General features: G+C 44.2%; 1 protein-coding gene across 1 annotated transcript in view; it reads right to left on the bottom strand.

The window, feature by feature from the left end:
- CHMP4B (charged multivesicular body protein 4B) overlaps positions 1-22,423 on the bottom strand; it is a 51,553-nt gene that overhangs the window by 780 nt on the left and 28,350 nt on the right. Inside the window, exons 2-4 of the mRNA XM_035006130.1 lie at positions 4,335-4,512; positions 1,872-1,986; positions 707-833 (exon numbers count right to left, since the gene is read on the bottom strand). Of these exons, the coding sequence (XP_034862021.1) occupies positions 707-833; positions 1,872-1,986; positions 4,335-4,512 (420 nt within the window). The remainder of the gene's footprint in view (positions 1-706; positions 834-1,871; positions 1,987-4,334; positions 4,513-22,423) is intronic.

Below are 22,423 nucleotides of genomic sequence, written 5' to 3'. Positions count from 1 at the left end.
CCCAGGCTCTCTCCATGCCAAGTCAAACTTCTGTACCTTTTCTAGAAGTCTGATGTGGAATACTTCTACCCACCCAAGGTGAAATAATGGAAGAGGGAGGGGGAAGAAGGAGCAGGCAGAAAGAAATGAAGGTTTTACAGAACCATGTCTCTAAAAGCCAAAGATATTTCCTTCCCACAGTGGCTGCCTCTGAGGCCCCAAGTTTTTGCAGATGTGCACAGCAGAGGATATTAGACAGGAACCAACAGCTGTCCTGGAATTAAACTCTCACACCTTCTCCCAGTGCCTAGAACTTTCTTTTGTTTCGTGACATAGGAAAAATCATTCTGGAAGAGTGGTTCTCAACTGGGGGTGATCCCCCCACACCCTGCAGGGGACATCTGCCAGTATTTGGAGACATTTTTGGTTGTCACAACCTGGCGATGACAGAGCCCAGGGGTGCTGTGTAAACATCTGTAATACATAAAACCCCCCTCCCCCAACTCAAAGAATTACCTGGCTGTGTCAACAGTGCCGAGGTTAAGAAACCCTGTTCTATAGAGAAACTAGGAAAAGACCGGCGATGATGTCTCCGTGGCCATCACAACAGATCTTCTGTGATTCTCAATCCTAGGCAAACTCAGGACCCAAACTGAAGCCAACTAACCTCAAGATTACCCACCACAGGGCACTAGGGGGATGTCATGACTGGGTAAGAAGTACTCACTGGGTTTTGATGGTAAGGTTATAGAGGGAACATTTGGTAGAGGGACTGTTTCGGGTCCACTGATTTCCAGCAAATTCTTGTCTAGTTCCTCCTGTTCTAGTTCTTCTAATTCTGCCATGAGCTCATCCTGGCAAAGGAAACACAACAGTGAGAGAGATGTCCCTGGGACTCCTACCCCCTGTAGCAGTCCCTCTTTCTTGATGACCCAGAGGACACACACCCCTTCTAGGAAGGTCAGAAGGGAGATGATCTCCAGGTCCATACTCTGACTCAAACCTTAAACATGGTTCTACTGGTGAACATAATACCCTATCAAGCAGTTACAGAATCTATATCCAGTGTCCTGCACTAGCTGTCAGCATTTTGAGAGAAGGGACTGCATCTTTTCATTCCTCTTTATCTCAGAACTGGGTACACTCAGTGAATGTTCAGGAATATTTGCTGAATTGAAATTAACTTGACTAGTCCATCAAATTTCAGTCTGAAAACATGAAGACCCTGGTGCTGGGAGTCAAGTCTAAGAGCCACAGGCTGTTTTTTCAGCTATAATGGGAATCAGATAGCACAAAGAATTAGGTTCAGGCGGGAGGACCTGACCTTCAGCAGACTCAAATCTAACACAGAATGAAATCTCTTCAACAGGGCCTGCTGTATTTTTAAATCCTAAGAGACTGAAGATCCCAATTGCTACAGCAGAAACTGGTAGGTGGCCAAGTTCCAGATGGATCCCTCAGGGGTCAGATATAAATGCTCCTTCCTTGGCTTCACCTTTACCTCAAATCAGAGTTGCCCAAGGGAAAATCCTGTAACCTTCTACAAGGAACAGTCATCTCAGCTGCCCCAGCTCTGAACCCAGGGTCCCCCATGAAATGTGCAAGGTAATTACTGAAACCAATTATTGACCTGAAGCCTGCTGAGGGGTCCCTATGAAGGTCCCTTTACTCAACCTAAACTTTTATCCCAAAGAGTGAATTGAAAGCCATTTCTCAAAATCCAGAATTAGGGAGAGTTAATACCATCATCTATTTATGTCCAAGAATCTGGAGGAATGAGAACTGGTGATTTCCAAACCACATACACCATGCTGGAGAGACTTCAACAGCACATCAAAGGGCGGCCTGGGTGACATTTGTGAAGCTTATGTGAACTGCATGAAACCACTCACCTCATCAAACTCTTCTCCAAATCCTACAGGTTTTGAAATAGCTGTTGAAATCTCCTCTGCAAGTTCTTGCTGGTCAGCAATGTCCTGCATTAATTCATCAACTTTATCGATGTCCCTTTAAATGAAATGGACAGATGCCATATTGGACAGTCTTTGTAAAGAGGGTCTATGAGGCAGGAACAGAAACCCCACTGCACACAATCTGCTTCCCATTCTATCCCCTGTAATTATTCCCTTTGAGGAATTACTTGTGTGTCTTTATTATCTTTCTCCCCCTTTTAAAAGAGAATCACAGAATCAAGAGGATGGAAGTGTTCTTAGACATCATCTAGTCCAACACCCTAAAGAAATAAGGCTTAGCAAAGTTAGATGCCACATTCATGATCTCTCATGTAAGCTAGTAATAAACATGTCAAATGAGACTACAGGACTTTAACTCCTGGGCCAATAGCTCTTCTTCAGGTCAAGGACAACTCTGTAACTCTATACAGGGAGAGATAAAATCACAAATCACAAAATACAGCTGTGCCAGTTGATAGGTCCTTCCCTTCTACTCAAATCCACTTATGGCTCCTCCAGTAGGCCCCAAAAGAAAGGCAAACATGCAGTATTACTTTCTATGCACTGTCAATCTTACAAACATACAATTAATCAGTATAATACACACACATATATTTCAAAGCATGCACAGTGGTTTATTGAGATGTGCCCTGTGCTAGGCATCTTGGAGAACACAGAAATGGAGCAGACGTGGACCTAACTTAGGAAGCTCAGCCCAATGAACACCTACCCTCAGGTAATACCTCACTTATTTAAAGGCTACTTTTCCTGCAACCCCACATTTCCAGAGCAGATATCAGCGAACTTTTCCTCTAAAGGACCAAATAGGAAATATCTTAGAAATTGTGGGCCATACAAACTGTCATGAACACTTCACCCTGCTATGTAGCACAAAAGCAGCCATTGACAATATGTAAATTAATGGGCATGACTGTGTATCCATAAAACTTTACTTACTAAATAGGTGGTAGGCCCACAGGCAACATTCTGCCAATCCCTGACATGGCTGAGTACCCCCCAAGGAAGTAAAAAAAGGACTTTATTTATTTATTTATTTTTAAAGATTTTATTTATTTATTTGACAGAGAGATAGACAGAAGAGCACAAGCAGAGGGAGTGGCAGAGGGAGAGGGAGAAGCAGGCTCTGCACTGAGCAGGGAACCCGATGCGGGACTCGATCCCAGGACCCTGAGATCATGACCTGAGCCAAAGGCAGACGCTTAACCATCTGAGCCACCCAGGCGCCCAAAAAAAGGACTTTAAACACTCCCCAAATATATGCTGCCAAGTCCAAGCACTACAACAAATGCAGAATTTGTTCATGGGAGAGGCCCTCATTTGGCACTTAGTGTTACCCTGGCCTTTAATTACAACCATAACAAGTTTGGTTATCTAGTTTCCTAGGCCACTGTACATGAGAAGTAGCCACATAAGGGAAGGATCGCTGAGGTCAGAAACACTGTTTTGAAAGGTTTTTTTTGTTTGTTTGTTTTTTAAGTAATCTACACCCAACTTAGGGCTCAAACTCACAACCCCGAGATCAAGAGTCACATGCTCTACTGATTGAGCCAGCCAGGCACCCCAAGAACATTGTTAATATGACAGCCAAAGACTGAGAGCAAGAGGGGAGCCAGAAAATTCCATCAAAAGCAGATTTAAGAACAGAGAGATCCGAAGCCCTTTCAGGACCCTGACAGCATCAGGAAGAAGACATGAACACTGACTCTAACCCCAGTTCCATCCAAGCTCATCCATAACCCAGAGCAAGTCACCTCTCCTCTTCGGGACACAGCTTCCCCACCCTGATAATCAGAGGCCTGGGTGAAAGAACTTTCTAAGGACCTTTCTAGCTAGAAACTCTGCTCATCACTCAGAAATACTGTTTCATTCCATGAAATCTTCTTCTTTTTTTTTAAGTGATCTGAGATCAAGACCTGAGCTGAGATCAAGACCTGAGCTGAGATCAAGAGTTGGACGTTTAACCAACGGAGCCACCCAGGCCTGAGATCTGTTTCTTTAGGCAATAGGGTATAAAATCCATTCTAAAAGGAGTTCCCAGAGGTGCCTGGGTGGCTCAGTTGTTGGGCGTCTGCCTTCGGCTCAGGTCATGATCCCAAAGTCCTGGGATCGAGCCCCCGCATCGGGCTCCCCGCTCCGCGGGAAGCCTGTTTCTCCCTCTCCCACCAGCCCCCCGCTTGTGTTCTCTCTCTTGCTGTGTCTCTCTCTGTCAAATAAATAAAATATTTTTAAAAAATAAAATAAATAAAAGGAGTTCCAAAAAAGAACGCAAATTAAAACGAACTCAGGTTTTGAATGTCAAAGGGTCGCCCAAGGCCATGTCCTGGGACTGAGGCCCTGCCACACAGGTGCCCCCCCCCCCCCCCCCCGCGGGTATCCCCCCACACGTTGTCGTGGGCAGCCTTCATGGCCTTAGCAGCATAGCCCATGTTCTTGAGCACCTCAGTGTTGGTATTGGCGTTCTCCAGGGCCTCCCGCTGAAACTCGATGGTTGACAGTGTGCCGTCGATCTGCGCTAACTGTTTTTCATACCTCTTCTTGCGCTTCAGGGCCTGAAGGGCCGCTGCATGGGGGAGAAAACAGTTTCAGAGAGCCTGACACCAGAATATCCTAGAGTTCACTTGAGTCTTCGCCCTAATTGTAATAAATGTACCTCAGTTGTTGCTTCCATTATAACACAGGGTTAATAATCTCTTCTATGCAAAGAACACATTCAATTTTCTAAGAAAACTATACAAAATTCGCATAGTTCAAAGTGCAGCAAAGCACACAAGCTGAAGTTCATACTGTGTAACCACACCCCCACAAATCAAAGCATGGAGAGGCACCGAGACAGAGAATGTGTTTTGAGGCCATGCTGCTTTAGGTTCAAATCCCAGCTCACAGATTTAGGTGAGCTACTTAGCTTCCCTGATAGATTCATTGTGAGGAATAAGTGAGAGAATATAAACACCTAACACAACTTAAACATAGTGGACACCAAAAAACAGCACCTCTAATTATTATAAAGCAGCTTTAAAGTATCATTTTATGCCAACTAAATTATAAAAACAATAAATAATAATGATACTAAATACTGGATAAGTTAGGGTTAAAATGCTCTCTCACACATAGCTGACAACTGTAAGTTGATACACTGATTCTGAAAAGCAACATGGCAACACACAGCAACAGCTATAATGATGTCCCTGCCCTATGACCCAGTAATTTCCTTCTGGAAATGTATTCAACAAAAGCAAAAATCCTCATTTCTAAAGATGGTTACTGTAGCATTCTCTATCATAGAAAACACAACACAACTAAAATAAAGACAGAATTCCCTGCCAGGGACAAATCTAGAGTCCGACCATTTGGTCAAGTCAATGTCATCATCCATCTATGCTTCCTGGATCATCTTGTTCTTAGATCCAGTCAGGACAAGCAATTTGACCAAGGTGAATCTGTGGCAGAGCAGGAGCCAAAAGCACATCTCCCTACTCACAACCCAAGGTGCCTTCCCCTTACCATCTCAACTCCCCTCTTTGCACCTGAAGGTATCTTTAGTACACACCTTAGATGGGCATCAAAGCCAGAACAAATGGGCCCCTACCTTGGCCTGGATAGCACTAGTCTTAGCACCCTTCTTAGCAGATGAGGAAACAGGTTCAGAGAGGTTACATAATTCAGGTCATCAGGTGGTAAATGGCAGAAGGGATTAAGCCAAGGGTGGAACCCCAGAGCATGGGCTCTGCCATTAGTAACTGTTATGTCTTCCACTTAATGAAAAAGGCAGGATCCTGCCCTGGAGGGGTCATCCAGTCCAGTGAGGAGTGTCAAGGAGACTGTGGGAACACGGAAGATGGAGTGCAAATCCATGTCATTCCTTTGCTTAAAAACCCTCAACAGCTCCCTGTACCCACACGACACAGCCTCCACGTGGTTTGATATGGCCTGTAAGATCCTGCAAGGGACTGGGGTTGTCCCCACAGGCTGGGTTCTGGGATACCTTTGCCACTGACTATCATGGCAGAGGGAAGATACCTGGTATATAAGTGCTCAGGGCCTGGCGTTGCTTCCTTGTGCCTTCCTTGGTGCTGTGTTGCCTTTCCACAGAAACGAACTCAGATTTTTTTTTTTTTTTTAAAGATTTTATTTGACACAGAGAGAGAGAGCACAAGCAGGCAGAGCAGCAGGCAGAGGGAGAAGCAGGTTCCCCACTGAGCAGGGAGCCCGATGCGGGGCTCGATCCCAGGACCCCGGGATCATGACCTGAGCCGAATGCAGACGCTTAACAACTTAGGCACCCAGGCGCCCCAAACTCGGACATATCCTAATCAACAAATGAGTCTCAAGTTTTCTCAGGCCAATGTCCCACAGATGCCTCTTTCCCAGGTCCACCTCAGCCATCCCCACCACCCATGGCATAGCCCAGCCTATAAAAACTTGTCTGCCATGTTCATGAGTAAAGTGAATAAGGGGTCTTGACTGCCTACTGTGTAGTAAGCAAGCTGTGGCAGTCCCATCCACTTTCTCATTTAATCTTCCTTACCCAGTCGTGGGGCAGAGATCCCAGATCTATTACTAACAAAGAGACTGGTGATCAGAAAGGGGAAGTGGCCCACCCAAGTCATACTGCTGTATGTGGAGAGGGGAGGGCTCAACCACTGGTCTGTGTAAACCCTCAAGTCTCTGCTCTTCCCACACAGGCTCAGAATGATGGCAAGTGACACTGGAACAGTTCTCAAGAATGAACAAGGAGATGACACACCTGCCTTGCTTTTCAGTGTCCTGAGTGTAGCATGAGCTTTGATTTTATATAGTCAGCTACATTCTGATTTTTGTCTTTTTCTTCTTTTTCTTCAAATTTTGTTCTTGGTTTGTTTGTTTTTCCTCCCAAACCCTTGCGTAGAGGGCTGACTTTCAATAAATCACAGAGAGGGAGCTGCTCTGCTTTGTATGAAACCCCAACCCAGAAGCAGGGTGTTCATGAATGGTTTAGCACCAGTTTCCCCATACAATCTGATTTTTTTTAAAAGAGTTTATTTATTTATTTGACAGACACAACCAGAGAAGGAACACAAGCCGGGTGGGGAGTGGGAGAGGGAGAAGCAGGCTCCCCGTGGAGCAGTGAGCCCGATACGGGGCTCGATCCCAGGAGCTTGATCCCAGGACCCTAAGATCATGACCTGAACCGAAGGCAGACGCTTAACGACTGCGCCCCTCATTCTGATTTTTTTTTTTTTAATTTTTATTTATTTATTTGACAGAGAGAGAGAGACAGTGAGAGCAGGAACACAAGCAGGGGGAGGGGAGAGGGAGAAGCAGGCTTCCCGCCGAGCAGGGAGCCCGATGTGGGACTCGATCCCAGGACCCTGGGATCATGACCTGAGCCCAAGGCAAACGCTTAACGACTGAGCCACCCAGGCACCCCTACATTCTGATTTTTAAAACCAAATTTATTCTTTCCCTATTAACATATTAGATTTAGAACTGCTTTAATTTTTTTCTCTAATACATTTTTTTTAAGGAAACATATCCTTTTTTTTTTTTAAGATTTATTTTTGAGAGAGAGCGTGCGCATGTGCGCAAGCACACAAGTGGGGGGGAAGGGCAGAGGGAGAAGCGGAGTCCCCACTGAGCAGGGGCTCGACCGAGGTGCCCTCCCTACGTTTTCAATTGGCAATGACTCCTTGTGTGCCAGTCTTACATTTCTCTGATCTCCACATTACTTCTAAAATTCCCCAAGCAGGGGCGCCTGTGTGGCTCAGTCCTTAAGCGTCTGCCTTCGGCTCAGGTCACGATCCCAGAGTACTGGGATCAAGCCCCGCATCGGGCTCCCTGCTCTGTGGGAAGCCTGCTTGCTTCTCCCTCTCCCACTCCCCCTGCTTGTGTTCCTGCTTGCGCTCGCTCGCTCTCTGTCAAATAAATAAAATCTTTTTAAAAAATAAATAAAAATAAAATTCCCCAAGCAATAAATGATCTGGAAGCAAATACCCAAACGTATTAAGAGAAGGAAGCAAGTCCCCCCATGAATGAAATGTTTATATTATTCATGTTTACAGACCAATATCCAGCACAATGGCTGGTACACAATAAGTACTTCATATATATTAAACTGAATCTCTAATTTCATCTGTATTTTAAGTTTTTCATGTATTTTATGCAGGGTTCCTCATGTGTGGTACACCCATATTTTATCTCCTGTGTCCCTGTGACTCAAAGGAGAAATGATAATGTCTCATTGAAACACTAGCTAAAACAATCATTTGATAGGATTCTTTCCCTGCATCCCTCCTGGCCCATAAAACAGCAACTTTTGTAAGCACTTGCCCTTCCCTCAATCCTCACCATAAGGTGTGCTCTTGGAGAGGAAGAAAAGGGCCTGAACAGACAGCCTGGCCCTCTAGGGCTTCCCCTCCTGCCTGCAGGGTTCACAAAGTCTTCCTCTCCATGTAGTGAACTCTCCAGGATGGTACCTGGCAGGGACAGCTGATTTATTTACCCCAATCTAACTCCTGTGTGTATTTCTCAACTAGTTAAGAACTCCAAAGAGAAAGTGTACACTATTCATTTTCTCCCTTCATATGTGGTTCATGAGTGATCTTTTTTTTTCCCCCAAAAAATATTTATTTATTTATTTGGGGGGGGGGCAAAGGGCAAGGGAGAGAAAGTCTCAAGCAGACTCCTCATGGAGCGTGGGGTCCAAAGCAGGGCTTGATCTCATGACCCCGAGATCAGGACCTGAGCTGAAACCAAGAGTCGGCACTTAACTGTGCCATCCAGGCACCCCTAATATAATATTGAAATTAGGGGCGCCTGGGTGGCTCAGTGGTTAAGCATTTGACTCTTGGCTTTGGCTCAGGTCGGGATCTCAGGGTTGTGGGATTGAGTCCTGTGTCAGGCTCTGCGCTGAGCGTGGAGCCTGCTTGGGATTCTCTCTCTCCCTCTGCCTCTGCCCCTCCTCCTGCTTGTGCACTCACTCTCTTGGAATAAATAAAATCTTAAAAAAAAAAAAATTAGACATGAGATCACCATTTGGGCTATAAGAGTATGTGTAAACTTAAATATTCATAGTACTTGAACCACTCTATACTTTAGAAACGTGTGGCAGAGCGGTAAAGTATAACTTAGGGCAAACTAAAGGAGTAAAATGCCTCTCTTCCTGCATACTGTTACACTTAAAGTAAAATATCATCCATCCCAACCCTATTTCTGACCACAGGAATCTACTTCTATATGTAGCCAAAGTTTAAAGGGCCAAGCCCAATGTTTTACATAAATATATGCTGGCTCTTAGTGTCTTGCCTTTTACATCTCCAAATTCCAGATGGTTGGGTTTAAAAAAACAAGTACTGGGTTCTTATTATAAGAAAAAAAAACTGTAACTGTGTGAGGTGATAGATGTTAACTAAATTTATCATGGTAATCATTTCACAATACATACATACATCAAATCATTACACTGTATAGCTAAAACTAATACAATGTTATGTCAATTATATCTCAATAAAACTGGGGGGGAAATGAAAAAAATAAAAACAAGTACGGGGTTACAAGGAGTTCATAAACCAAATATTCAAAGAGGTATCCAAAAAAATCCCTTTCCTGTCAAAGAACCTCAGTGTCATTCATAAACACAGTGGCTTTAACAGTTGAAATCTAACTCAGGCCAACAGAAGTTAAAGAGTTTGCTTTTAGATGGAAAAAAATAGTCCTTGGAATCTCCATATTTAATTATGCCTCTGCCGGTTCCAAGAGAGTAATTACAGCAGCAATTACAGAATCTAATAACCAGCTTTATTGGCTCTGAAAGCTGAAGCAAAAACATCTCCAACCATGTTGAAATAAACATTGGTCTCCAGACAGTCGCTTCATTAGACACTCTAAACAGCTATCTGGAGGAAAAATACAAAAGAGATAACCTATGAAACAGAGAGACCAGTTGAAAAGACATTCACCCAAGACTAAACTCCTTCTGCAAGGAACCTGTTAGTGACTGTACAGAAACCATTTTCAGAGAACACATCAGTTTAATACAACTAGATAGGATGCTCCTTTCTCTTAGGCAAAGGCAGACTTGACTTCTCTTTGAAGAGTTGCTGAGAGGGGCAAGTTTGCCTGCCCTGGTCTGGGGGCATTCAGTATAGGAGCCACGAACTTAGGGCATCTCAAAAGATGCTAAAAAGTCGTAACTGTACACTCATGACTAGTACAGAGAGATTTTGGCACTGGTGGGAAGGAGGGCCCAGTAATATCCTCTCATTGAATGAATGAATGATGGTGTCCTTTCAAAGACCCAAGATTCTACATCTGAGTTCATCTAGCTGAAGATACAAGGACTAGGAGGGAAGGAGGAGAGTGCCGTTCTTTCCCACTCTCAGCACACAGCAAACACAAACACACTCCAGAGGACACTTACACACAAATGCAACACTAAGTGGGAATTCTGAAGAACCAGCAGCCTGGTCATGGTGGGGACTACTGGGAGGCATGCAGCTGAGTGAAAGTGAGGGAGCCCTGCTTTGCCTGCATCTAGCAATCATTCAGACGTTCCTGTTCATCACGCCCATGAATAAACCTCAGATGTTCAGGGTACCCTCAGAGCCAGGAGAACCACATCTGGCCTTCAAGCCACTAGTCATTGTGCTGGGGTCACCTGTCATCTGTCTCGTGAACATGGGCAAGAAAAGACCCAAAGTCAAAACAACCAAGTTAATCACCAATGTCAAAGAAAGCCATTGTCCTACAGGGACAGTTAGTAAGCATCCCTGCGCAACATGGCATCAAATGTCCTGCCAGATCCTGACTAAATGAGTTACAATTCTGGCATCAAAGGGGGAGGGGTGCACATTTGAGCTATTCTCAGAGAACCTGAAGTCCGACCTGTCTCATTAGGTGACTGAGGAAAAATGATGCCCAGAAAAGGTGACACATCACATAGGGAGTTAGAGAAAGAATCAGTACTAGAACCCAGGTCTACAGCCAGGGCTCTTTCCACCACCTCAACTCTCTTATCTCCAAATTAAGTTGCTACAAATAAATCAGCAGTTCCCCCACCATAAGGAAACTAGTCTCCTAATGCTCTTTCATCCAATTTCCAAACTCTGCCCTTTGCAAACCCCATTTAAAAGCTCATGCTGAGGGCGCCTGGGTGGCTCAATCGTTAAGCGTCTGCCTTCGGTTCGGGTCATGATCCCAGAGTCCTGGGATTGAGCCCCGCATCGGGCTCCCTGCTCAGTGGGAAGCCTGCTTCTCCCTCTCCCACTCCCCCTGCTTGTGTTCCCTCTCTCGCTGTATCTCTCTCTGTCAAATAAATAAATAAAATCTTAAAAAAAAAAAAAATTAAAAGCTCATGCTGACACATGAAAGAACCCGAAAGCTACAAATATTCTCTCCGAAGTCCCCAGTTAGAAGAAAAAGAAAAAAGAATGGAAAAAAGGTCCAGCATCTGCCTGGTTCCAGAATACTTTCCCTAAATGGGTACTGTTGATCCTGTCCACAGTTTCAGAAGATGGGGTCGGGGCTGGGCTCTCGTTTCTCTACCCTGTATAGAAGTGGCACGGGGCGCCTGGGTGGCTCAGTTAGCTAAGTGTCCGACTCTTGGTTTCAGCTCAGGTCCTGATCTCAGGGTGGTGGGATTGAGCCCTGAGTCAGGCTCTGTACTCAAGTGTGGAGTCTGCCTGAGATTCTCTCTCTTCCTCTGTTCCTCACGCTCATGCTCTCTCTCTCTAAAATAGATAAATAAATCTTAAAAAAAAAAAAACAAAGTGGCAGGAATAGCATGGATCTACAGGAGCTACAGAAAGGTCTCAGAAACCCAAATATGCCTTTAAGCCCAGACAGGGGCTGTTTTGTGTCCATCCTCACTCTGTATCCTGAGGCTCACCTGCAGAAAAGAGGGCCTCATCCTGCAAAAGCCCTGGAACGCTGTATTTATGCCCACACAGCTGAAGAGTGCAGGCAAGAGGTGCAGACGGCATTTTTCAGAGCAGCCTCCTTCTCTGTGATGTATCTCCCTGTTCCCCTAATTTGCTCTCCATGGCCTGGAGCTAATGTGCTCCATTTAGAGATGGTAAAATAAGTACTTGTGTATGACCATGCAAGTAGGGTCTGAAACCCTGCTGACTTCATCAGCAAACACACAGGGAGTACAGTACTCACTGCAAGGAAAAATTCTAGAGAGAAAGAAAGAAGCCCCTTATCTGTTTAATGGGGACAAATATGAAAGAAATAAGCCTCCCAATTAACAATCTAACATTATATCAAATTGCTCCCAATCATTTAAACAACACATAGAAAGTATGTTCTGCAAAGGTCAGATAAAGGCATGATAAGACACCTTTGAACAACCTTAGGAAATGCTGGGTCATGCCAAGTTAACACAGTCATTTAGGGAGTCCAGCTGTTCAGCTGTGAGTTTCAGTTCCACTATCAAGTAAACCCTGCGAAATTACTGAACCTCACTAATTCTCAGATAATACTACTCATCTCATAGAGTTATTGTGAGGATTAAAATGAGATATGTATGTGAAGCACCTGGCACAGGGCCAGAAAGGTCAAGTGCTCAGTAAATGTTGGTCACTGGTCTTATTATTAACTGCAGGACTTCTGAGAGCCTGTTTTATTTATTTATTTATTTATAAATATTTTATTTATTTATTTGACAGAGAGAGAGAGAGAGATAGCAAGGGCAGGAACACAAGCAGGGGGAATGGAGAGGGAGAAGCAGGCTTCCTGAGGAGCAGGGAGCCCGATGCGGGGCTCAATCCCAGGACCCCGGGATCATGACCTCAGCCGAAGGCAGCCGCTTAATAACTGAGCCACCCAGGTGCCCCTCAGAGCCTGTTTTGTTTTGTTTTTTTTTTTTTAAAGATTTTATTTATTTATTTGAGAGAGAGAGACTGAGAGAGAGAGCACATGAGACGGGGGAGGGTCAGAGGGAGAAGCAGACTCCCCGCTGAGCAGGGAGCCCGATGCGGGACTCCATCCCGGGACTCCAGGATCATGACCTGAGCCGAAGGCAGTCGCTTAATCGACTGAGCCACCCAGGCGCCCCAAGAGAGCCTGTTTTAATAGAAAGAGAACCACTACCATTACCACCACCATGCCCTCCTCCCCAAAAAGAGCTTGGGAAAAAAATAATTTAAAACCACCTTGATTACTCAGCCAACATAAGCTTCATCATCCTTTGTCTTGGCTGATGCGTACCAGCACCAGAGGAGAGAGAAAAGAACGTGGAGCTTGGTGTCTGAATCCTGGCTCTGCCTCTGGCCTGGGGTAAGTTATTTCACCTCTTCATCAAATGGAAAAATGGGAGTGATAGTGCTACCCCAAAGATGAATGAGAAAGATAATCTCTCTGAAAATATTCAATAAATGTGAGCTTTCTCTCCATCTTGCCCACTTCTTTAACCTTCTGCCTCTCTCTCCTTGCCTGTGTCTGATACTCTCTCTGGGGATCTCTGTATCTTCTTTTCCCTGTGCTGTTCCTCCCCCTAGCCCCCAGCCCCCTAGCCCAATGTGTCTCTCCAAGAAACAGTATACAGCTGTGGCACAGTGGAGAATATTATCATATAGAACAGCAGCTAACATAAGGAGCTTCTTGGGTAGCAGGCACCACAACTGGTGCTTTACATGTTCATCGGATCCTCCCAATAACCCTATAAAATAAGTACTGTTATTGCCCCCATTAATAGATATAAAAATTGAGGCTCAAAGAGTTTATCACTTGCCCAAGTCATATGGTTAGACAGTAGGAGGCCTGGGATCAATGCCAAGCTGCCTATCTGCAAAGGGCGTATTCTTACTCCATGGAGGAACATCTACCCTGTACTGAGCAGGCAGCTGGCCCGCTTTTGCCTGAGTCTGGGGATCTGAGAGCCTCCCGTGCCTTCCCCACCCTCCACAAGCTAGCTAGCAGTCTGGCACCAAGGGCATCCATAGGCAGCTCAGTCTGCCCAGAAACACTTGACTGACTGGTAATCCATGAGGGTAGGCAGTAAAAGCCTTTGGCTGAAAACAAATTTTTCTTCCAGTGGATTTTAAATTGGTTAAAAGTATATGTGATAAAATCCAACCATTTCATTAGCTCCTCTGCATGTAGGTTGACAATTCTACATAGTTGGGGAGACTATAATGAGTTGTTTTCTGTTTTAAAGGATATCTTCTTCCCTCATGCCTGCCCTGTACCTTCCCTAGGTCATAAGCTCCCCAAGAGTGGAATCTACATCTCTGTGCCCCTAATAGCACTGACATAACGAAAAGATTTCGGGGTACTCCATAATGCCCAACTTTGCCCTGTCATTTCTTCTGAGGCCAGTGGGCTCTGCCCTCTGTCCTCTCACCCCATAATGTCCTCTAGATCTTTTCCCAAGACCTAAATAACCTTCCCTCTATATTATAGAAGACCCAGGGACTACAGCTACAAGAACTTGGTAAAGGTTCTCAAACTTCTGTCACTTGCCTACCTTTTTTTTTTTCCTGTATTAACTCCTGTCGGGATGCCTAGAACTCTCTCTCTCTCTTTTTTTTTTTTTTTTAAGTAATCTCTACACCCAACATGGGGCCCACAACCCAAGATCAAGAGTTGCATGCTTTACCGACTGAGCTAGCCAGATGCCCCGCGATGCCTAGAACTTTAAAACCAGAGTCCAGGGGCTTGTTTAAGTGACAGTGAGCCTAGGACCTCCCCTTGTGACAACATCTGAGAGAAAGTAGCACAGACCCAGAGTAAGCAGCAAATTGTTCCAGACCTAGCCAGTGGGAGTGGCCCAGGCCATAAGGAAGAAGAGAAAATGGCCAAGGGAAGTCAGGCCCACCCAGGGGAACAGTGCAAAGGCCTGTGTGGCTGCTTCCTCTTGTTCCTAAAAGGGCAGCTGATGGCTTTCCAGGGCTCTGCTGCAGCTGGGTTCAATTCGGGCAGGATGAAGAGGTGTTTCACTTCCCAGATACAGCAGGCAGCCAGGGAGTAGCTCTTGTGACAAGGGTAACTCAGGGCCAGATGGGGGAACTAGGATCCCAGGAAGGAAGGTCATCTGCCTTTAGTTATTGAGGGCCACAGTCAGACAGCCTGTGCTTTGGGATCCAAGGCCGAGGTTCAGAAGAATTTCATTTAAATAGCTATCAGAAACTAAATCTGAGCACCCATGCAACCCAAAGATATGTCTTAGTTGTTCCATGTCTTAATACATAAATTTGAATGTTACATATTTCACACAAAAAAATCCAGATTTTTGGCTTCCTTTTGATAATGCAAATTTTCTGGCAATAATCCAATGGAACTAAGTAGCAGCCATCCTTTTAGAAGGAGCACATACTCTCTAGTTCACCTCAGTGCCCACCACTGCCCACTCTTATATACATGGCCATGTTACTCATTTACATGTCCTGACCACTCTATAACACTAGACATTAATCTTAGATCTGGAGGAAACTGTTACGAATTATCTGGGACAATCCCTTGCCTTCAGGCAATTAAGGTTATTACCAATTTAAAGACAAGCAACCAAAGGTTCAACAACTTGCTCAAGGTTACAAAGTTAGAGGTAAGGGCCAAAGAAGAATCCAAGCCAGGTGCCCTGTGTCCTGGGACAGTGCTCTTTCCACTACTTTTTTTTTTTTTTTAAGATTTTATTTATTTATTTGACAGAGAGACACAGCAAGAGAGGGAACAGAAGCAGGGGGAGTGGGAGAGGGAGAAGCAGGCCCCCTGTGGAGCAGGGAGCCCAATGCAGGGCTCCATCCCAGGACCCTGGGATCATGACCTGAGCCAAAGGCAGACGCTCAGTGACTGAGCCACCCAGGCGCCCCTCTTTCCACTACTCTTGGGGAGACTTGTGTCTAGACAGAAACTGAAACATAGGTCCTGTGATCCTGGATCTAGCTTCTTGATCTAAATCTGTCATGATCAAATTATGCCACTGAGTAAGTCCCTCTTAGGGCTCAGACTCCTCATCAAGGACACAGGAAGGGTAGATTAGATGCTCCCTCTAAGGTGTTCCTCCAGGTCTAATAATATATGAACCTGTATAGTTCTGAAATTTCCAGTAACTGATTAAAACAAACACAAAAGGCTTTTTCTGACTGACCCTGTGTGATCTTGAAAATGTAATTAACAGCAATACTCTCCATTTCCTGAGTATTTCACATAATCAAGTTTTTCCTGTCCAATAAAATTAGCAGTATCTCTTTTAACTGATTTCACAAATTGTGTTAGAAAAATCATAGACTACTTCTAGCCTCTGCCCTCAGCTGCTCCAGGGGGGCAGAGGAAGTCAGCACTCATGCCCAACACTAGCCACAGATGTCATTCATATATGTCATTCAGGGAGAAGAGGTAATTACAGTTAGAATGTAAAGCTAGATGCCCTCACTCTCCATTTCCCTGTAAGTTCTGGCACTGGTGACCTCCTCTCTCTGAAATCCTCTCTCCTGTTAGTTTTAGAAGATACCCTAGAATCTGGCTCCCACAATCATTTCTTCTTGGGTTTTTCTAGATCCTTTCTCTCTTCTTCTCAATTCCAAGTGGTTGGATGGAGCTCAGCCTTGATCCTGTGTTCTTTTCATACATACTAACCTGAGTTAACACACCTGTTCAGAGTCTTGTATTTTATTCCTTCATTTAATCCTTACAATAAGGAATTAGTCTTATTAGTCCATTTATAGATGAGGAGATTTGAGGCTGGAGAGATTATGTAACTTGCTAACTGCTCAAAGCTTGTGAATAACTGGCAGAGTTAGGATCCAAATCCACATTCCTCCTGCTTCTAGCCAAGATAAAGTGGTAGGGACTGAACTTACCCTCCTACCTAGAAAAATGAAACAATGATTTGCAAGACACTAGACATCAGGTACAAAAAGGTCAGTGATCCCTGAGAAATGGGAAATAAACTAGTTGACAACTGCCCTAGTTTATTGCTTTGAGAGTTTCCTAGGCCTCAGTGCAGGGAGAGAAAACCCAGACAGAGCCTGGCAGGCTTCCCTAGTTGACAAGATAACAGCTGAGAGTCTAGAGAGACCAAAGAGGCTAGAGTTCACAGGAGAAAGAGTACCAGAGAGGACAAAGCTGGAGGAGGTGGTGGGGAGGGAGAGAGAAAGAGAACACACAACACAAACTCCTGGAGACCTGCAGTCCCCTCAAGTATGAAGCAAAATACTCATCAGTACAAGTGTGAAGAAGCTATCTGAGGCCAAGGAAAGAACCTCTCAAAAGGATTAGAGAGCATAGTACCAGGTGCTCACATGGGGCTGGTTATAGTACCTGCTCCTCAGCCATACTGAAAAACCTCATAATTCATGGGGCTTTGGGTGGAGTATTCAGAAGGGTCTTGTCTCGATGGTAGGGAATAAATAGCCCTGCTTTGGGCCCACCTAACAAATTTTATTTTTTTTTAAAGATTTTATTTATTTATTTATTTGATGGAGAGAGAGGCAGGGAGAGAGGGAACACAAGCAGGGGGAGTGGTAGAGGGAGAAGCAGGCTTTCCGCCGAGTAGGGAGCCCGATGCGGGGCTCGATCCCAGGACCCTGGGATCATGACCTGAGCCGAAGGCAGCCGCTTAACGACTGAGCCACCCAGTGCCCCCCACCTAACAAATTTTAAAAGCAGGACCCAAAAACACAAATTGTTACCAACAAAATTAACTATGCCAAACAAAGCTTAAGAATACAGGAATACAGGGGCGCCTGGGTGGCTCAGATGGTTGGGTGTCTGCCTTCGGCTCAGGTCATGATCCCAGGGTCCTGGGATCAAGCCCCACATCGGGCTCCTGGCTCAGCGGGGAGCCTGCTTCTCCCTCTCCCTCTGGCTCTCTCCCTGCTCATGCTCTCTCTCTCTGTATCTCTGTGTCTCAAATGAATAAATAAAATCTTTAAAAAAAAAAAAGAATATAGGAATACAGGGGTACCTGGGTGGCTCAGTTGGTTGGGCATCTGCCTTCGGTTCAGGTCATGATCCCAGGGTCCTGGGATCGAGCCCCACATCAGGCTCCCTGCTCGGGGGGAGCCTGCTTCTCCCTCTCTTCCCCGCTTGTACTCTCTCCCACTATCTCTGTCACTATCTGTCTCTCTCTCTCAAATGAATAAATCTTAAAAAAAAAAAATCAGTCGTTAAAAAAAAAAAGAATATAGGAATATAGAAATATCTAATACCCAATAAGGTAAAATTTCTATATGACATCTGATCAAATTAGGCAGAAGGAAAATGATACCAGATGAAAATATAGCTCTACACAGAAGTATGAGGAGCACCAGAAAGGATAAATACATGGATAAACATGTAAGGCTTTTTAATTATTTAAATCTCTTTAAACAACAACAACAATACTGTAGTGTGGAGTTTATAACATATGCAAAAGTAAAACATGACAACAACAGCACATAAACCAGGGGAAAAGTGAGAATGCACTACTGTAAGGTTCAGATACTGTATGTGAGGTGACAATATCACTTGAAAGTAGAATACATTAACTTAAAGATGTATATTATAAGCTCTACAGTATTAAAAATAACAAAGAATTACAGCTAATAAGCCAACAAAGGAGATAAACGGAATCATAAAAACACTTAATCCAAAATAAGGCAGAAAAAAAGAAAAATGGGGAGCAAAGAACAGATGAGACATATTAAAAAAAGAGCAAGATGACAGATTTATATTTAGCCATATCAATAATCACATAAAATCTAACTTTCTAAATGCCTCAGTTAAAAGGCAGAAGGGGACACCTGGGTGGCTCAGTTGGTTAAGCGTCTGCCTCCAGCTCAGGTCATGATCCCAGAATCCTGGGACTGAGTCCTGCACCGGGCTCCTTCCTCAGTGGGGAGCCTGCTTCTCCCTCTGCCTGCTGCTCCCCCTGCTTGTGCTCTCTGACAAATAATAAAATCTTCGGGGGGGAAAAAAAAGGCAGAAGTTATTGGGGCACCTGTGTGGCTCAGTTGGTTGTGTCCAACTCCTGATTTCGGCTCAGGTCATGATCTCAGGGTCCTGGGATCGAGCCCCACAAAGGGCTCCATGCTCAGCAGGGAGTCTGCTTGAGGATTCTCTCCTCCCTCGCCCTCGGCCCCTCCCCCTGCTCATGCTCTCTCCCTCCTTCTCTCTCTCTCTCAAATAAATAAATAAATCTTCTAATAAACTAAAAATAATAAAAGGTAGATGTTAATTGATTGGATTAAAAATCCAACTAGATGCTGCCCACAAAAACGCACTTCACACATAGACAAATAAGTTAAAAGTAAAAGGATGGAAAAAAGATATACCAAGGTTACATTACTCAAAAGAAAGCTGTAATGGCTATATTAATTAATAAACCAAAATAGATTTCAGAGCAATGAATTACCAGAGACAAAGATCATCTCATAATCCTAGAGAGTTCAATATATCAGGAGGATATAACAATCAGAAACATGTATATACCTAATAATAGAATTTTAAAATATACAAAGCAAAAATGGATAGAACTGCAAGGAGAAACAGGTAAATCCACAATTATAGTCAGATTTCAATACCCTTCTTTGACAACTGATAGAGCAGACAGAAAATCAATAAGGATACAGAAGTCTTGTGCATTGACTGATGAATGGATAAAGAAGATGTGGTGTATATATACACAATGGAATATTACTCAGCCATCAAAAAGAATGAAATCTTGCCATTTGCAACAACATGGATGGAATTAGAGTGTATTATGCTAAGCGAAGTAAGCCAGTCAGAGAAAGACAAATATCATATGATTTCACGCATATGTGGAATTTAAGAAATAAAACAGATGAACATAGGGGAAGGGAAGGAAAAACAAAATAAAATAAAAAAAAAAGGGAGACAAACCATAAGAGACTCTTAACTACAGAGAACAAGGTGAGGGTTGCTGGAGGTGGGGGAGAATAGGGGGATGAGCTAAATGGGTGATGGGCATTAAGGAGGGCACTTGTTGGGGTGAGCACTGGATGTTATAATATGTGATGAATCACTAAATTCTACTCCTGAAACCAATACTACACGGTATGTTAACCAACTTGAATTTAAATAAAAAAGATAATAATAAAATAAAAATTTAAAAAAAAAAGGATACAGAAGTCCTGAATAGCTCAAAATCAATAAACTTGACCCAAGTGACATCTGTAGAAGACTTCACCACCACCAGCAGAATACTCCTTCTGTTCATGTGTACATAGAACAGTTACCAATATAGACCACATTCCAGGCCATAATACAAATCTCAATAAATTTAAAAGGACTCAAGTCATACAAAGTATGGTCTCTAACCACAATAAAATTAAATTAGAAATCATAAACAGAAGATCAATATGTCATATACTTGAAACTAATATATGTCAGTTATATCTCAATAAAAAAGAAAAAATTAAACAGAAATAATAGAAATCAATGAAATAAAATTCTGGCTCTTTGATCAATAAAATAGAACTTCTAGGGGCGCCTGGGTGGCTCAGTTGGTTAAGCAGCTGCCTTCGGCTCAGGTCATGATCCCAGGGTCCTAGGATCGAGCCCCGCATCTGGCTCCCTGCTTATCTCCCTCTCCCTCTGCCTGCCACTCTGCCCACTTGTGCGCTCTATTTCTCTGTCAAATAAATAAATAAAATCCTTTAAAAAAAAAAAAAAATAAAATAGAACTTCTAGCCAGAATGATCAGGAAAAAAAAATACCAATTACCAAGGCTAAAGGAGTTCACAAACCAGCAAAGAGATGGGCAATGTGATATAATGACAGAGGTAGGCACAGGAGGCTAGGGGAGCCCACAGGTGGGAACCTAACCTTTGGAGTTATCACACGCTTTAAAGGATGGTAAGAGATAGGCAAGAGAGACACATCCCAGACAGAAGGAACAGAAAGGCATGAGAGAATGGGGGAGGGAGCAAGGAAAGATAAAAGCCCAAGAGAGAAACTTAAGAACAAGCTTGTAGGTCCATTAAGGACCTGCTAGACTTTATCCCAGGGTTAGAGGAAAGCCATTGAAGGATTCTAAGCTGGGCAGGCATGTGATCAGATTTGCATTTCAGAAAGATCCCTCTGGCTGCTGTGAGGGGAAAGGACTGGTGACTACAGCAATAATCCAGAATTTGGATTTCAAGGGCCTGAACTAAGGCCACAGCAGAGGGATGAGGGTGAACTTAAGAGATATCAAGAAGGAAGACTCCGTGGGCCTGTATCACCTGTTTGAATGTGTAGGGGAAGGAAATGCAGGGTCAGGAACAACCCCCAAGTTCTGGCTGGGGCAACCAGGTGGCTGAGATGTCATTTCTCAGAGACTAGTGACTCAGGGGAGAGAAGATGGGACAGGAAGAGAGAAACCATTCTCACAAGGTCTTTCTGTGGGGCTGTGTACTTCAAAACTCAATTTTAAATGAACATTCCCTAAATCCATATAATGAAGATGAAGTTCAGGGACTTCTGACTGGGTCCAATCTAAATAATTTCTTACATGCTCTTGTAAAGAGTAAAGGATTCAAAGGTAACTTAATTGCTATAATTTATGCATGTGTGTGTCAGGAGGATATATAGGTATATGCTTGTAATTTGCAGAGACTATCTGTGGGCCTTGTAATTGGTTGCCTCTGGGAGGGGTAAAGAGTGGCTAGGGCAGAGAAAGCACCTTTTTTTTTTTTAAAGATTTTATTTATTTATTTGACAGAGAGAGAGAGAGAGAGGGAACACAAGCAGGGGGAGTGAGAGAGCGGAGAAGCAGGCTCCCTGACAAGCAGGGAGCCCCACTCGGGGCTCGATCCCAGGACCCTGGGATCACGACCTGAGCTGAAGGCAGCCACTTAACGACTGAGCCACCCAGGTGCCCCCAGAGAAAGCACTTTTAAAATTATGTACCATTTACATGTCGATCTAATCAAAACAAACAAAAAAGTAACTTGCATAATTAAACAGCCAATTTTTGCTCCATCCCCAGACATGAAAAGGCAATTATATATAAAAGAGCAAACATTTGGGGCACTTGGGTGGCTCAGTTGGTTAAGGGTCTGCTTTCAGCTCAGGTTAAGATCCCAGGGTCCTGGGATTGAGCCCTGCTTTAGGCTTCCATGCTCAGCAGGGAGTCTGCTTCTCCCTCTCCCTCTGCCCCACCCCTAACACACACACACTCTCTCTCTCTCAAATAAATAAATAAAACCTTAAAAAAAAAAGAAAAAGAGCAAACATTTATTAAGAACAACTATGCCTGGCACTGGAACTGTGGTCTGGTCCCACCTGTGGAGTAAAGGCACGGGGTGCACTCCTTCCCCCACCCACCACATCCCAGGCTGTATGCTCTCAGCCCGGCTCACTTGGAGTGATCAGGTTCTTGGCTAGGACAGAGAAAAAGCAGAGCCTGCCCTTGGTTTCTGTTCCCAGGCTAGAATGAAATGTTTCTTTTCCAACTGGCTTTTCTTCCCCTGCTTCCAGCTGAATTCATGCCAACAAAAGCCCCCTCTGCCTGAACAAGCACGAAAGCACCCTGGCAACTGAGATGACAACAGAGGTCTGGGGCTGAAGTCATT

The sequence above is a fragment of the Mirounga leonina genome, unplaced genomic scaffold (genome assembly GCF_011800145.1).
Source record: "Mirounga leonina isolate KUSES-001 unplaced genomic scaffold, KU_Mleo_1.0 Mir_150, whole genome shotgun sequence".
Classification (NCBI taxonomy): Eukaryota; Metazoa; Chordata; class Mammalia; order Carnivora; family Phocidae; genus Mirounga; species Mirounga leonina.
The sequence above is the reverse complement of the archived record's forward strand: the minus strand, read 5'-3'. Positions and strand labels throughout refer to the sequence as shown.